General features: G+C 37.2%; 1 protein-coding gene across 6 annotated transcripts in view; it reads right to left on the reverse strand.

Annotated features, from left to right (window-relative positions):
* The window catches only part of SEMA3D (semaphorin 3D), a 143910-nt gene that overhangs the window by 42236 nt on the left and 83645 nt on the right, over positions 1-18029 (reverse strand). For all 6 annotated transcript variants that reach the window (XM_052681031.1, XM_052681032.1, XM_052681035.1 and 3 more), the window contains exon 8: positions 12338-12480. In XM_052681031.1, coding sequence (XP_052536991.1) covers positions 12338-12480 — 143 coding nt within the window. The remainder of the gene's footprint in view (positions 1-12337; positions 12481-18029) is intronic.

An 18029-nucleotide genomic window follows, 5' to 3' on the forward strand; every position in this document is an offset into this window, starting at 1 on the left:
ATGATCCCACATGCTCCAGTTAGGCAGGTGAAAGGGAGACAGGATACACTAATTCCATCCAACTACACTGAAGAATACAGATGTTTCCAAAATATTTGGAGATTTTCCAAAATTTTCCTTTGGAGGGAAATAGAATACCATGAAAATGTTTTTCAAAATATTGAAGATTATGAGAAGGAATATGAAAAAGTGGTAATAACTGATTTTCAGGAAAAAAAAAAAAAAGGGGGGGGAGAAAAGATAGTGTAGGAAGAGTTGCTTAGAAGACAGAACAAGAAGTCTGCCTAGGAGCTTTCCTCCTTCCACTGAGTATATGAAGAATTTAATTAATGACATTTATCTGTCTCTGAAGGCTCCAAAAAAACCAGATGTATTTAGTTTCTGCAGTGCTATTTAGGCCCCAAATTTTTTCAGCTTGACATCTGTAAGGATAATGATACTCCAGCAGCATCCAAGAATTCAAACCCTTAAGGGAAATGTTCTCATTGCTAAGACTAGTCCCCCAGATATATATTCTGAATTACCCCATGAAGATGCCCACTTGTCACAAACTGTAAAGCTTAATTGGGCCTGGTAATACAAGCACTACAATGTTGGTCATAAATATTCATCCCATCTAGTTTCACCATAAGACATTTTTATTTTTATTTTTTCAAATTGGCTTTGCAATTCTGAAGGTATGGAACCAGACAGTAGGAAACAGTAGGTGATAGGGATTGCATAGTATCCCCATGGAGTATATTTGGTCCTTCAGGGCTGGGGCATAAATATTAGAGACATTTAGAAAGATGGATTTTTGTGCTGAAATTCACTTCACCAGAAGTAACACTTCTTTGGTAATTCATTCTAACCAGCTTTCCTTTTCATGTATTTGCTACTTTTAAATAGGTTAGCTCAGTTGGAAATGATTCCTGTTAATCTATAGCCTTTGGAACTGCTCTTTCAAGTATTGCTACCTCCCCTCTTGATTTCCTAAAGACTTGCCAAGCTCAAAGCTTTGCATCTAGCCAACAGATTTATTACAAAGGTGTCAAAACTAGCAGTCTTAAGCCAATAGGAAAAATAAGCTCTGCATGTGTGTGTTCTGTTCAAAGGCACAACAGATAAACTTTGTGGACTAATTAAAAACAAACAATTACTAAGATGCAAGAAAGATTCTTTGAAAGAAACAAGACACACCAACAAACTCTAAGCTTTTTTGTTCCTCTATCAATGCAGGTTAGCAAAGCATTACTTGTTTTGCAGAGCTTCCACTTAGATTTCTAGTGGATGGGGCACAATGTCACAGGATCCTGAGATGTCAATAAGAATGTGGCTAGGAGAAACCCTCCTAGAGAGGGGGAACCAAGATGTGGTGGAGTTGCAATGGGAAAACACCACCATTGCTTTGCTCAGGCTCCTGCCGTAACAAACATTCAACTTCTTCAAGAGATTGGAAAACCCATACTTGTATTTTACCATCCTAAGCTGTGATCCAACAGAATATTTTTGCAGAAGTTTATTTTAAACACTACTGACTTCCTAGAGAGTAGTGTGAAGCAAATCCTGTGCTTGAAGGAAGCAGTTTTAGCAAGTGCTATGTGCTTTAAGACATAAAATTCCACTGAATTTAAGATGTGTCCACATTTCCTCAGTCTCAAGCCAGGACAAGATGTTAACCATGTTACTTGAATTAGCACAGGCATCCACTACATATGCCTTAAATTTGAAGGATAGAGCAAAAGGTTGCCAATAATACTGTAATGTTTACAAAAGAGCAAGGGAAATTCAATGACCAGCCAGCACTTCATGATTTACTAAGTCCTTCTGAGACCAGAGATTCAAAAATTTATGTTGTAGAAGTCAAGGACACAAAGGACCTTTCACTGATTTAAATATCTGTGTTCATAATATAATGCCATGGTCACTAATATGCTTCTTCCTACTTTCATTGCTGAATACAGAAAAATAAACATTTTTTTAAGAGGATTTCTTTCATTTTATTTTCAGTTTGATTAGTAGGGCGTATAATACTCTTTAACTCTTTATGTTATTTCTGAATAACACTGCGTCTTTGCTTTCGTAATACAAGTGTATTATCACTAACGGAGAAAGTTGACAAAGACTGCAGCAGCTTTATCCATAAGTGGATTTAGCTCAGCTTAGCTTCAAAAACTATTGATAGTTTGACATCCCTCTGCTTCTTGAGTCTCAAGTAGCAGTTGTCTTAGAAATCTGTGGACATCTTCATGCTTTGAATAACGTGTGTCCCTCCCATCCTAACATTATTTTGTGGTCAGTCTGAGAGAAGTATCTTGAAACTTCAGCTGCTGGAGAACATAATCTCTGATGGAGATTATTTGCCTTTTTTTCAGACCACATTGGTACAATCTCACAAGCTCATTAGCTTTGTATCATGTCTGTCTTCTCAGATATGTATCCCTTGGGCCACCATAGTTCATTGTTACTGACCTCTGAGTGCTTGGACAAAGGGCTTACGGCTTTAAAATCTGTTTGAGACTGGGTTGGTACAGAAAATACAAATTCATTCTGTGGAAAAGATTAGTTAATATCAGCCTGCAGTAAATCACTGATGTGCTCAAATGCTGCAAGCTGGTATTCATATAATATGAGTACAGGCTGGGTAGTCAGTGAATAAGAAAAAATGAACAGAGAGAAAATCACTACAACAGAGACCAATCAATGCATAGGTGACCAGAAAGAGGGGATGAACACAAAGCTACTCAGTCCTAAAATGATTGCTGGACTGATTTACAGAAGAACTCAACCTAACAGTGTCAAAACGTGTGCTCAACTCGATGAATTGAAATGCTTTTTTCCCAAGAGATGCTGATACTGTAGACAAGGAACAGTAAATATTTCAGGGAGATGAGACAAGAAGACAAGACAACTTTGAGCTCTGAGAGAAGGGGAGGGCAGCACGAACAAGCTCTTCATTCCAAAAATGTTGCTAATCTACTCATAACAGATGAACAGTCACAAGTATCTGAAATGTTATCTCCAAAAATATCACTTCTAAGCACACTGGATTAGCAGAGTTTACTATTAACTTTGTTACATTACAGATGAAGGCACTTAGGATTGCATATATCTTTTTGAATATAAATAAAGGTTTAATTAACACTTTCTGCTTCATAATCTCACAAGCTGTAACAGATACCAGTGCTTCCGCCTGAAATACCTTATTTTTAACAGGAAGAAGTGCCTGTGAAATCTCAGTTATTAGTGTTTTTATAAGTTAGAAATTCAGATAATTGCTAACTAGAAGGTGGGCAGTGCAATCTGTCATGTGTTGAGGAAAGATTTCAAAAAGAGATTACAAAGATCTAAAAACAGAAATTATCTACAAAAGTAGTCCAGTATTATTTTAAGAAAAATAAATTAGAATTAAGTTTACTTTTAAATTAAATGCAAATTTATAAGTGTATAATGGGATTGTATTTGACAGAAATCTTCACATTTCAATCTTTTTTTATGACTAGGTACTATAAATAATCAGTTGGAGTGAGAAATCAGATCTCTAACAAGACACAATAAGAATTCAAATATTTTGTGCGCATCTTCAGTGAGTCTGGTTTCATATGTGTCATGGCTTTGTGATTTTTGGTTTTCGGTATTCCACATCATAACATCATGTAGTGCACTGGGAGTTAAAGTGTTAATACTTCAATTCTGGGTACCTGTCCCAGTCATGGGATCTGGCCCCTCTGGGTTGGGCGGTCTCTTACTGCCTTGCAGTGTGTGCTGGAGGGTGCTTTCCTAGCTGTAACAAGCTTTTCAGGTTTGACTCAGTCTCAGGAAATCTTTCTCTCTTCTATTTTATTTGATTTATTAGTCTCAATTTCAATTAGATTGTATTATATTGTGTTATCTTGCATTTCAATATCACATTTAGTAAAATACATTTTCCTCCATAGGTCACTGATGCTGGCTTTTTTTTTCCTTCCTTGAGCTGAGATCTCATCTCTGTATTCCTTTTCCCTTTTTTATTCCCATTTTGTGGGGCCTGGGAGGCGAAGGGGGGCCATGGGCCTACTGCCCCCATCACGGGCATAGACTGATCTAGTTAAATCCGTGTCAACATGTAAATATTTGAGTTTCTCAAAGAAAGAAAGAAAGAACTACTTAAATGTAATATCTGTGAAGAATCAAGGTCATATAATGTATTGCCTTAGGAGAGTTTTATGCAAATCTCAACTTTGTGATCTGTAATTTATGTACAGCAAAACAAAACAACTTGTTTTTCAAAACCTCTGGTTAGAGACATGTTACCAGCTGATTGTGAATATAAAAACCATTAGAAATATAATATTGCCTGTAATCAAGTGATTTAAAAATCTATTTAGAGATTTTCTGTTGCCTCTATTTTCTATTCTGTCGTATCTTAGACATTAAAATGCATCAGTGCAGCTTCAGTAGAATTCACAAATGTATGGCTTGGAATCCGGTAGGGAGGGAAACAGACTGCTACAAAACTAAAGAACACCTGCATCTTTGGGGTTTAAATCTCTTATTTGTTTGTCAGTAACAGTGACAAATTGAACATTAGAACAAAAAGTGCAGTTTTCTGAAAATGAATCAACATCGAAGATGTCAAACAGTGTGATTCATAGAACTTTAAAGACAATAATTATCCAGAACAGCCACTTAAATTACATATATTAAATTAAAAAGAAAAAAAAGAGCAGAATTTCTGGAAGCAGGTTATTAATTAGAGCCAAGATGTGCAAAAGGACATTCTGTCCTGAATGAAAGGAAGTGCTAGAGAACTGAAACTGCAGAAGGCTCTGGAGCCCTTACCTCATGGGCAGTCTAGCTACATTACACCAGAAGAAAATGGAATGCCCAGCAGCAAAACTCTACTTTTTTGAAGGGAAGGGAAAGATAAACAATAAAAGAAAAAGAAAGGGAAAAAAAAGCAACAAAAAACTTCTATCAGTCTTTTTAAGTGGAAAAATAGCCAACGGTCTATTACTGGGCTTCTTCATAGTTTTCATTTAATTCTTATGTTTTATTTCTGTCTCTACCCAACTCTATCAGATACCGGTATAACATAGGCAAGTAATTTTTTTCTGGTCCAAGCCATACTGACATCACAGGAAAGATTCCTTCTGTCATTTCAGCAAACTCTGGGTCAGACCCAAAAACATCCAGCAACACATTAAGTGTGACTGGGAAGGTGAAAATACACTTGCAGTATACACAAGAGAAAAGAGGTGCATGTGATGTAAAACTTTGACTGCTCTCTGCTAAGGATATCTTATGTAAACTTGGGAAATCAGTTCATCTCTCTGAGTTGATTCGATGTGCCAGTGAGAGCAGTAACTCTGTTTAGGAATTCTGCTGTTTATATGAGATGACAATTTTCTCATTATAGGGTTGCATATACTTCATATAAGATACCAACCCATCTTGGCATAGTGCTAATGTGTAACACTTCTGCTTGAAGTAGCTGATACAAAGATCAGGATTTGAGCAGACTCAGCCTCAGGAACAACATACTTACTGACAAGGACATTCTTTGCTAAAACTAACCTGGCAGAACAGAGTAAGGCTTCAGCCTGTGCGTTGCACATGGCAAGGTCTCTATCACCACTGTTGCATTTGCATACAATTAGACAAGAGAAACAAAAGTGTAAACACTGTTCATAGAAACTGCTAGAGTCAACAAGAGAGCTGGACTAAATTTACAGTAGGCCACATCTATGTGAAAATGCCCTCTCTCTGAACCATAAGTGAGAAACAATATTTTAGCTTGAGGTCTTGTCTCTTAAGGAGGTTTAGTGTTATTTCATTTGGAATGGTAATGTAGTCAAATGAAGCATGCATAATTGTTTGAATCAATATGGAAAATGTTGATTTTTGTTTTAGAAAGTGTTTAAACATCACACTCAGAGATTTACGTTGCATTATGTTTGGATGGGATCCAAATCTAACCATAAAAGAGAAGTAAGCATTACAAAAAAAAAAAAAAAAAAAAAAAAAGCCAGAAGGTAACAGAGTAAGATAAGAAGAATCAGAAAGAACATATTTCAACGTGGTTGGGACATATGAAATACGAAAATTAAGCCTTGAATGATAAAGTATCATCATACTGCAGGGCCATTCAATAATTCTGCTGAAATTACCTCCAACAGGTTTAACAGCATTAAGAACACTCCCAAAAGCCACACAAAAGCTTATGCAAAATAGGTGTACTCTACTGTATCTATCATTAGTCTGTGCACTTCAACTTCAATGGAAGATTGAAGTGAGCAAAGAATGAAAGAATGATGGCTGAACTAAAAAAAAAAATATTAATTAACTCTCAGGAAAATCAACTTTTGATTGTAATCTGTTTGTGGTTTATTCCTCTGTGTTTGACTAGCCTTTACTTGTTTCTTATCTGAACTCTCATATATACTCAATGTAAATTTTATGCTGTAAATCCATAAAGGGATATAAAATGACAAGGTAGAAGAAAAACTAGTGAGAAAAAATTGTTCAGATTACAAAATGTAGCACTCCTGATTGTGAAGCCATAGGCAAGTCGGATAATTAGAACAATCATGCAGCTAATTTCATAGATGAGGGCTGAATTTATATGTTTTGAGTGCAATAAGAGCACTGTGAAACCTAATACTGAAGTCTTATAAAACAGTGGGTGGTGCAGACTGAGATAAACTGATTTATTTCTGAAACAATCAGCCTGAATTTGCCATACAATTTTGCATTCTTAAATAAGAATATATTGAATTTCACATTCTAGGGACCGCAAGTAGGCCAAAACTCCTTGTCTATCTGCAATGGAAAACATTTCAAAACTTTCAAAGAGTGATTTGGGTTGAAGATGGAAGGCATCTTCCTCTAAAAAATCATCATTTCTCCTTACCAATTTAAGAGGATGTCAATTAATTACTTTCTTAGCTTGGATATTTTCAAGTGCCTAAAGACACAAGTGTGAGTCACTGTGATCACAATATTCACAACCACAAACATAGAACTGGAAAAGCATGAGAACAGAACAAAGATAGGTCAGTATCTTACAGATCTCTTTAGATTTCAGCACTATTCAATAAATACCATAAAAGTTTGAACAGTAAACCATGAAGTGCCCTTTTTTTAATAAACGTACAGGTAGGAAAAAAGCAGGGATTATTTTTATCACATAAGAAAACTTCCAAAATCTCTAAGGCATCACTTATTATCTTAAAGATATTTGACAGTCCAAATTGAAGCATTCTGAATTCTGGGACTTCAGATTAACATAGGTACCTCACTCCCAATAACTTCCTTTCTTCCAAACTGCTGAGTTTCCAACATCATATTCTGGCAATGAGTCTCCGGCAACTAGGTTTGTTTCTAGAGTTTGCTTCACAGGTTGTGCAGCTGCATGTCCATAATCCAGTTTCTAAAGTTCTATCTTGATACTGCAATTTCTTTTTCATTTTCCCTAAGGCTCAGTAAAATTCAGTCACACCTCTTCATATGTAAGCACAGTTTACATATTTTGCTTCATCTGTAAATCATAATTCCCACTCTTCCCCCCTCCCTCCCCCCAAAAAAAAAATAATAAAAAAAAAAAATACCAATTACAATGTTGAGACACACCCAAGGCCAAAAGACCTGACAAAGCTTGCTGTTACATCTCATAATTCATCACAGCTAGAAACAAATACTGTATGGATCTGGGCTGTTTCCAACACATCAGACCTCAAAATGAAATCATCTCGATGAGCATCTGCTTTTCTACAACATTTGAAAACTTTCAGGCAGCATGTAATATTAAATTGCCAAGCTTAGGAGTCAAAGAGGAGCTGGTTGATGAAGGATCCACAGCTGCAAAGATGCCCAGTTGGCAAACAAGGGCCTAAGTTTTCTTAGGGATTACATTTTCTAAATGGTTTTAATCATGATTTTATATATATATATATATATATATTTATATATATATATAAATTAAAACCAACCATGGTTAGGACTGTGGCTAGGCACTATTACGGTGATGAAGGAAGTATGTAAGCATGTAACAGGCAGTAAGTTAAATCTCGTCTGGAATAAGTTGCCTCCAGAACTGGAAGCAGGATAGCTGCACGAGCATGGCACTGAGCCCAGACTAATTAGCCCTGCTGAGAACATGTTAACATGGCTATTTTGCTTCCGGTACCCAAGCTAATATTACTGAACAGTAAAGCGCTATACTATGCGGACAACTCAAATGCTTTTTGGAGAGAGATCAATTATCTGCACAGTGATGCATTACACGATATAGAAATACAAAGAATGTTAATGAGCCAGTTTCCTCCAGTCACAGCAAAGGCATGGCTAGACTATTTCCAGGACAAGAAAAACACCGCCCTACTTTTACACACCAGCAGTCCCACAGCATAGCCCACTGGAGACCCTGTATTCAGACATGCAGCAGAATAACTCCCTGCTGCCACTCTAGGAATACAAATTGCCTTCAAGCACCAGACAAGAGGCAAGGTCGTAGCCTTGAACTCTGCTCGTGCTCATGGCTTTGGAAATAAATCACATTACTCTAAGGTGGAATGCAGGGTGTGTCCTGCACTCTCGACTCAGGAGTGCTTAAAATGATTACATTCCAGTGCCTTTAGAAAACACAGTTTAACCAAGAGGGCTGTGCCTAATTGCTATATTCTCATCCCCAGGTACAGTTTGGTATATGAGAGGGTGGAATGAAGGGGTGAAAAAAAAAAAAGACAAAGAGCTCATTTGTTCCCACTAGAACAAAGGACGCTTCTGGATGCTGAACGCTTTGAGAAACATGGGAACACATCAGGGGCTGCAGGCTGATTTCTTGGCAGTTGAGGTCTGTTGGAAATCAGACTCTGAGACTGTATGCAGCAACTTTTTCAATACATCACCAAAACTGTTACAGAGAAGACTGTAGTTCAGCAAATACAAAGCTATAATAATAATCAGGATTCTCACACTGTAGCAGAGAGACTACTGCTTTTGGCTAGTATTCCACTCCATTCCAACAGAATGAGGTTTCAACTATGAAAAAAATGTATGTCATTAAAAAAAAAATCCAATAATCTCTTTTTATGCATATATGATGTTGCCCTTAAATACAATTACAATACTGTCATCATTTTTTGTTAGTCATGCATACTAAAGTATAGCTGATGTTGTTTGACAGCAGAGGACACAGTGCATAGATGCTACATTCTCTTTTCAAAAGCTGTCTCAGTGCATGTAATGACTGTGTCATGTTGTTAGCTTATGTAAGCTTGTTCAGCAGTATGGGCATCAAGAAAATGTAGATGTAACAGCTTGCAATCACGATTCTAGCAATGGAAATTGATGGGCTCATGCTCTTAAGAAGCTGTATGGAATAATGTATGTTATATGTACCTGTGTATCTATTTATGTTTCAAAAAGCAGATGCACACCATTGGCAAATTTTTAGTAGTCATTTTCTCTCTTCACTTTTGACCTTGCTTGAAAAGAAAGAAAATATCCCAACACATAGCACTTGCTATAAGAAGGAACTTGCTATAAGCAGTAACAGGTTATAGACAAGTCAATTATACATTTTCCACCTCTGTCAAAACAAAAATGGAAATGCCATTTGCCATGATAAATTACACAACTGGCTCTTAACATCACTGTTGGAAGTACTGTCTCCCATTTCATACTGATATCCCCTGGTGATGCATAGAACACAGATGACATAAATCAAAGCTAGTACTATTTAGTGCTACAGTGGCTGTGTTATTACAACATATGTTTTGAGACAGTAAGTATAAGCGTGGTCTTACGAACAGGACAAGTGACAGCTGTGGGACTCTGGGCAAAGAGCTACCAGTGAAAGTGCTGAAATATTCTGAGACTCTAAGTAGCTGGGAAAAGGGACTGCTTTCCAAAGAAGATTTTCCCTAAGGGGAAGGATCAGTGAGAGACCATATTGTTGAGTCACTGAAAATTAGCCAAAGAATAGGCTGCTCTGACCAACCTCCTTATTAAAAGCAAAGTTTATTCTAATTTCAGCTTGTAACTCTGGCATAAATGTACAGGAGCCCTAAGGCACGATGAGGTAGAAAGCCATTGAGCTCTGGTAGAAAGAAATTGGGGTTACACTACGCCAATTATTTTAAAAGTTGCTGGTTTTCTATCCTTCACTGTTATTCTATGCTTGCAAGGGAAAGAGGGTGTAACATTTTGCAGCACGGGTCACATTTATGAGACATGCCAAGTAGAAATTGTCATCTGTCATTGTAAGCAAATACATCAATTCTCTACTTGAGAGAATTAAGAATAGCAGAGGTGTCACAGCAGACCACAGATATAAAAAAATCTCAGTCTGCAAGCAGTTTAGTTGCATATTTTAATTTATATTAAAATTAAAACTTTATTTGGACTATAATAATTTGCATTATTTGCAAAGTAATCAAAAGAAATGTATAAAAATGCAGGTGTCTAAATTTTCAGTAGAATTTTTCATTCACAAGGAAGTACTCAATAAATAAAGAAGACAATGTAAATAGGGCATTAATAATAATAAATAACCTTACTTACCACTTTCTATTATTTTGTCTTGACTGTTAAAAATAAAACTCAAGACAATTTATTTCTATTTAACATGATCACTCTACAAATTCAATTTAATTCAAGGTACACAGTGCCATTAAGATTTCCTTACAATACTTTCGCTTTTATTATGACACCATATCTGCTTTTTCTCTAGGTAAAGTATACAGAACTTTAACTAACATATCTTTGTTTAATACAATCTCCCATGTGCCTTCTCTTGAAAGTTGTTGTCTACTAATTTTTCTTCATGGATTAAGTGCTCTCTCATTATCAGCAAATGCCATGTCTAGCAGCAAATCATATGTGTTTGCATTTCTATTCTGCCATTAATCACACTGCAGTGAAATATCCAACTAAAGATTATCCATTATTTCGTCTACCTAAAACCCTACTAGAGAACTGATTTATGAATGAGTATTTTTGTTTTCTTAACACGATAGGTCAAGGACAGAAGTGTGAAATGGCTCTGGTCATTGAAATTTCGATTGACAGGAGTTTGCCGGTCTGCAGAACAGCCATAGATTTACATATCTGTGCACACGTGTCTACTTTCTGTTTTAAGTGTGTGTCCATTAGCTTTCTGGATGCCTTTCTCTTAGACGTATCCTACTGCAAATCACAAACTCTTCTGTTTATTTACAAGCTTTCAAGCTTCTCTTTGAAAAGGTCATTTTCACAGCCAGTAAAATAATTTTGCTCAGAAAATGCAAGTAAATGAGGACAACTGAACAAAATATCACATAAATGTACCTGCTTATGTGATTACTATGATGGTGTTGTAAATATCTAGCTCATTACATGAGAAACATTTGCTCAAAGCTTATGTTTAATAATACAAAGAAAAAATTTAAGTCTCATTTTCCTGACTTTTGCCAGTGATTCCTGGGTACTTGGTTTACTGAGATTTAAGGACATGATGGAAGCATCTACCCTGACTGCATGTCTTCCTACAGGAATATGGGATAAAGGAGAGGGTAGACAGTATGTCCATCACAGAAGTCAATAGACCGTTTCACTATAATGGGAAGAAGACATTAGCAAAACCAGCAGGCTGTTAAACCACAAACTATTTACTGACTGTTTTCCTATGACAGGAACTGGTTTATCTTCTCATTACAATTTGAAGAGGCTTCTGCCTTTAACAGAGGTGGTCCTTCAAAATGAATGAAGCTCATAATGAAAATCAGCATTCTGTGTATCATAGGGACAGAAATCTTTCTTAGGGAGCAAAACCAACATAACAAAAGGGAAAATGAAGAGAGCTGTCTTTTGAAGGAGACTGGGCACCAACCAAACAAGTCTTTTTACACTGCAAACGAGCCAGCTCCTGGACCCTGCTAGTAAGCAGGTCAAAGACCACACTTTTTCACAGGGCAGGAAACATCCAGGTGGGTGCGGATATAGCTCAGAAACTGGATTTTTTTTGCCAGTCCCACCCCAAATGATTATCAGGAATGCTCAGAAACAAATGAATGATCTCAGCTCTCAGTAATGTGCTGTACTGATCTATGTTGAAGGGATAGGTTTGTATTCCCCTTCATTCACTGAGCACTTTTCACAAAAATCCAAATACCTTGGCATTGTGTACATGTCAACAAGTCAATCTTATTGAAAGCTTATGAAACAAAGCAGGTCACTCTTGCACATCTGAAGGTCAATACGCTATCATTTAGACACAGGGTTTTCATTTATTAACGTAGTAGCTTTTCTAAAATGCACACAGCCAGGATGGCTCAAACCCAACTCTTTTCTTAATAATGAACATTATTTTAAAAAGAATGAAAGACTGAGTTCTCACCTTACAAACTCTCCCAACTCGAGAAAGAATTGTCTTGTCAGAGGTGCTACTATCTTGTGATATTTCTCGGAAAAAGAAGTAGATTTTGTCATCATCTGGATTATAGGTGTCCGGAATGGGAAAAGTTGCAATGAATTTTGCTCCTGGAATTTCACAAAAAGAAAGGATTTAAAAATTGTGATGAAAAGTTTTCATACTAAAATTCTTCTTCAGTATCTACATTTATGCTGCATTTTCCATTGAAATAAAAAATATCCTTATATAGACACATGGTGGCAAGTTTGCCACTAACTCTGAGAGAAAATCAATATGGATCATGAAGTATTTACTCTTGGTCTGATATTTTTGTGTATATTGTTTACTGCTACTTACACAAATATGTAGCATCGGCCATTGCTCCCTCTTTGAAAATAAGATGACTTTCAGTGCAATGATTGCAAAAATCTGCCTTAATGCTCTTGTAATCAACATCAAATTAAGTGTTTTTTCCCAAACTGCATGGTAGAGTTTCAATTAATTTCATTACACTTTGAAGCAGTTATGAGTGCAGAAATACAGTACCATTTACTAGAAATAGCTTGCAAATGATTCAAAGAACTCTGATTGACCACAGGATGAAAAATTCAAATATAAACAACAGATTTCCAAATTTTAAAATTTCCCACATATCTGTTTTTAAACAATCTTACTGACTACATCTACAAAATTCAACACAGTACCTTGCTGGGATTCCCAGAATAATACAGAAAATTCCACAACTGACTGATCAGTCTTACGAAGATAACTCCTTGTTTTGCATCAACACACAAAGGCTATAGCAACTTGGGAAAGGGTTGCTGGGGGAGGCAGTGGACTCTTCTTGTAGATCTCCAAAAGCTGCCTGGATGTGGCCCTGGGCACCCCGATCTGGGTATCCCTGCTTTAGCAGGGATTGGATCACTGGGACCCAGAAGTCTCTGCCAACATCAGCCATCCTGTGATTCTGTGATATTCTGTTTGAGCCATTTAAATCCACTCTCTGCAAGGAATGCTAAGCAGTTATATTACTTGTAATCTCAACCAAAGTGAGACTGGCTATTTCTGCCTGCATCTCATAGATGTGATTGCGTTATTATTGGGCCAAGACTTTCACGCCACATTCTTCACTATCTTACATAGCTCTCATTTGTGACCTCCAGTCCTTGCCCACTGCCTTTTTTTTTTTTTTTTTTTTTTTTTTTTAACTTATTATTCTGCACTACAATCAGAAATTAAAGAAATTCCGTAGGCCCCACAGACTACAGCAGAGCAGGCAACCACACTGTGTGGCTTAAGTCACGCCAATAGTTGGGGAAATAACTTTTAAGACATTCCCTAGCGTGCTACAATATATGAGCTCTTTTGAGGGCCCTTGGATCAATTGTGTTTTTCTTTAAATAGAAGTGGCTATGCAAATACAGTACAAAGAGACCCTTGACTCCAAAATACATTCTTTTGGCAATAATGTAAAATCCCTTATAAGTGGGAAGGCTGCAGTAGAAAGCAGTAAGGAGGATTGCGTAAGATGGTAGAGCAAACAGAACATATTGGCAATTTGTGGTGAGTACTATTATCAGTTTTTATTGTATTTTTGTGCTTTTACCCTTTTTCTAATTATTACCACTTCATATTGGCTTTAAGGAGTTTACACAATATACACTATGGTACACACAGAACAAAAATAGGGTCATTGATTCAAAAGTCTGCAAAGATTTGCAACAAAATGTGATGTGTTTAAGTGCTGAATATGTACCTTCATGACAGAAGAGTAAATTTATGGGTCAGCACAGCCACAGTGCTGCTTCCATTTTAAACCTTTCTGACAATATAGAATGGCGCCAGCAGAAAAATGAAATGATGGAGGCATCAGGCCCTATAAATTTAAGTGAGGATTTCAAAATGAGCCTAAAGCAAATATTCAATTACTCCTCGGGGTCTGTAAAGCTACTTTGAAGATTAGATCTCTAAGTATGAAAAAATACATAAATGCACTTCCAATAAGGTTTCTAAACTATGCAGTTAGTTTAAATAAACATTTAATACAAAAACCTGTGAAATACTGCTGTAGCATTCATTTGAATTTCACATAGTTTTTGTTGATATCGTTGTTGTTTTTAATTTTCATTCATGGAATCAAAACCCTCTATATATGTTTCTTAAGGAAAAAAAAATGTTCACTGCTTTACTTGGCACAGCAAATGCAAAAACAAATGTCTCAATACCAATTCCTGGAACAGATTTAGAAGAATCTCTAACAAATTAAAGGAACACAAATATTTAATGATTTTAAATCACAATGGAGAACACTGATGTTGAAAGTAAAATCCAAACAAAAATATACTGTAAAAGATATGAAGAGAAAGAGATTGAAAACAATTTAATAAAAGAGATCATGAACTGAAAAGCACATTACGTTCTGCAATTGACATCTTTGTCTCATCTCTTGTAATCTGTCCATATAGCATAGACAAGCAAGTTTAAATCAATTGTGAATTAGGTTTTTGGTTCTTTGCATGGGAAACAAATTATATGATGATCATTTTAAATCAGTATTTGTTTTCCTGTATACACCACTGTCTCTCTTTAATTACTTTAACAGACAGTTTTCCTGCATATTAATTTCATGGCTAGACAGTATGTGACCAAAGAGGGGATTAAAGACATCAGTAGCTCTTAGAAAGAAGCCACCATAAATTCAGGTGTCATTCATGCCCTTTAAATATGCTCCTGTGTCCTAGTGGGAATAGCTGCTACACCTGGTCCTTTATGGCTGTTCCCCAGGGCTGGTTCCATTTGCTTTGAGTTATCTGACTGTTATTTCACCTTTCTAACATTAGCAATAGTTTTAGACAGCGCTTTAATAATACCTCCAGAGAAGATTCCTTAGGTCTGGAAAGAGAGGACAGCAAATGAGCAGCAAATCCCAGAACATAAAGAATGGGAAAAGATACTTAGAACAGTTGGAGACTTTCTGCAGCAGCTCTTTGCAGCTGAGCTGCCAGAAATACCGGGCATGGTAAGTCACAAAGGACAGTGCTCACCTCATTTTCCTTTAACCCTCTATAAGCCTTCTAACCTAAACTCATCCAGCTCTTCTCTCAGGGAAGGACAGAAAGGGAAAAGGAGGAATGTGGTAATAAAGAATCTTATTTTAGGACAGATTCCTACAGTAGGTGGAGTGATTGTCACCTATGTCTGTAAATTGCAGGCAGAGAACGGAAATGGCTGAGCTCAGATGGGATGCTAGCTTTTGTCTTTGTAAAGTTCAGTGAGCTGAATCCCCACCAAAGCACTCAGGACATAAAGAAGTCACTGTCTGCAAGTATCCATCCCTGACAAAGTTGATTCAGTTGAAATAAAATTAAAGAAAAATACTAATAATCAAGCAAACAAACAAATTTATCCCCAAAAAAGATTAACACATGCAGAAGAACACTCATCCTAACTATGACTTTAGCTTCCTATCAAGGAGAGAGGAATGCGCAGCTGGATGTCTGTATGTCTGGTACTCTGCTGTCCCAGCTGGAGGCAGGCATGCAGTTCCTGTGGGTGGCTTTGCCTTCCAGAGCAGGACTCCAGTCCCACACATCTCACCCAGTGCCCTGGATCTGGGACAGGCTCTCCAGCCAACAGATTCTCCCTGCGTGATGAAATCTGAGCAGAGGCAGCATCCTTCAGGGCCACCGTGAGCAGGAGTATGAGCTGTGTAACCATGAGTCATGGGAAAGATTAGCTGCCTTCCTCCCTTTCTCCTTTGTAGAGAGGCTATTCAGTCACTGAGATTAAGACATGTCTTAATTAGTTAAGATAGAGATGCCCTGCAAGGAACTGAGAGGTATCCTACACATTTTTCCCTTGTGCTTTGTCTTTTTCTCCTTTCCCCCAGAAAAGAATAATCTTGTTTCCAGAAACGGAATAAAGACAAAACTTTTAAAAAATGAAGGTGCAACATAGCAAAACTTCCACAGCTCATTGGAAAAAAAACAAAAAACAAAAAACAACTTACACATTATATCCTTATCCTAAGTAAAACACGAGTCATACCTAGAAATGATTTATTTATAATTGTACAATTACTCAAGAATGTACAACTTTTCCTGGAGGTCTAACATATGCTTGGTCAATGGTTGGTATTTTTAGGGAAAAAGGGATTTAGATGAGGTGAAGGTTTTAAAACCAAAATCAAGTAAATATTTTCTTTACACCAATACCAGCTGAAAGCAAAAAGTGTATGAAATTGGTAATGCTACACAATAAACTAGCAGTGTACTGGCTGCCCTATGGCTTACTGCAGAACTGATCCCATCATTTAGTATTGCACTCAACATTTTCTCCAAATAAGACAATTTTAAAATATTAAAAGCATCCAATTTATACCCATGCCTTGTAGTATAACATTGCATGGTTTGTGTATAAGAAGTTTTAGACAGAGGGTGGTTGTAGATTTTATATGGCTGGAAACAGGTTACACCTGAAGAATATACGGGGTCTTCAGCACAGGATAATTTTGACATTGCAATCTAATACGATGAAGCTGTTTTTCAAGCCTAGATATAAAAATATATTACACTCCTTAAAAAACTGTCACAGATTCAATCACTTTAAGTGAAAACAGAATGAATCATCAAATCTTTTCAGTTAAAAGTACCTTTATAAGTCACCTAGTCCAACTCCCCTTCAATGAATGGAGACATCCACAGCTCAATCAGGTTGCTCAGGGCCTGATCCAACCTGCCCTTGAAGGTCCCCAAGGACACAGGATTCACTGCATCTCTAGGCAACCTATTCCATTGTCTCACCATCATTACTGTATAAAACTTTTTCTTTACATCAATGTAAGTCTCTCTCCTTTTATTTTGAAACAATTTCCCCTTGTCTTATCAGAATGGACCCTGCTAATGAGTCTATCCCTTTCCTTCTTATAGCTCCATTTTAGATACTGAAAGGCTTCACCTGGAGTTTTCTCCTCTCCAGGCTGAACAGTCCCAGCTCTCTCAGCCTGTCTTCACAGAAGAGGTTTTCCATCCCTGGGATCATTTTTGTAGCTTTCCTCTGGGTGCACTCAACAGGTCCACATCTCTCCTGTACTGAGAACTCCCCATCTGGACACAGCACTCCAGGTGAGGCCTCACCAGCACAGAGCAGAGGGGCAGGATCACCTCCCTCACCCTGCTGGCCAGGCTTCTTTTGATGCAGCCCAGGACTTTTCAAATATCAACAAGAGTGGTTTGGCAACTAGATCAGCCAATTCCCTCTGGACTCTGAAATGTATCTCATTAGGACCCATTGATTTATGGATGTTCAGGTTCCTCAGGAAGTCACAAACCTGATCTTGACTTACAACGTGAGAGGCATCATTCCCCTAGATCCCACCTTCTGAACTATTCACACAAGGGCTCTGTGTAGAGCAGTCACTAGTGAATACTGAGGCAAAGAAGTTGTTGAATACCTTCTCCAGCCTTCTCCTTGTCTGCTGTTACTAGCCTGCCTTAACTGCTCACTAAGTGGTACGCCCTCTTGAATTTTCTTCTTCTTTGAAATATGAAATGAAAAATAGAAAGTCTATCAGACTATCAGTCTATCAGTCTATCATACCTTCACCTCAGCCTCCAAATTAAAACACAAATAGTTCTCAGTCCTTTCGTTTATCCCATGTTCTTGTACTGGTCTCAAA

Source organism: Tympanuchus pallidicinctus, unplaced genomic scaffold (genome assembly GCF_026119805.1).
Source record: "Tympanuchus pallidicinctus isolate F22 unplaced genomic scaffold, pur_lepc_1.0 scaffold19, whole genome shotgun sequence".
In the NCBI taxonomy this organism is placed as follows: Eukaryota; Metazoa; Chordata; class Aves; order Galliformes; family Phasianidae; genus Tympanuchus; species Tympanuchus pallidicinctus.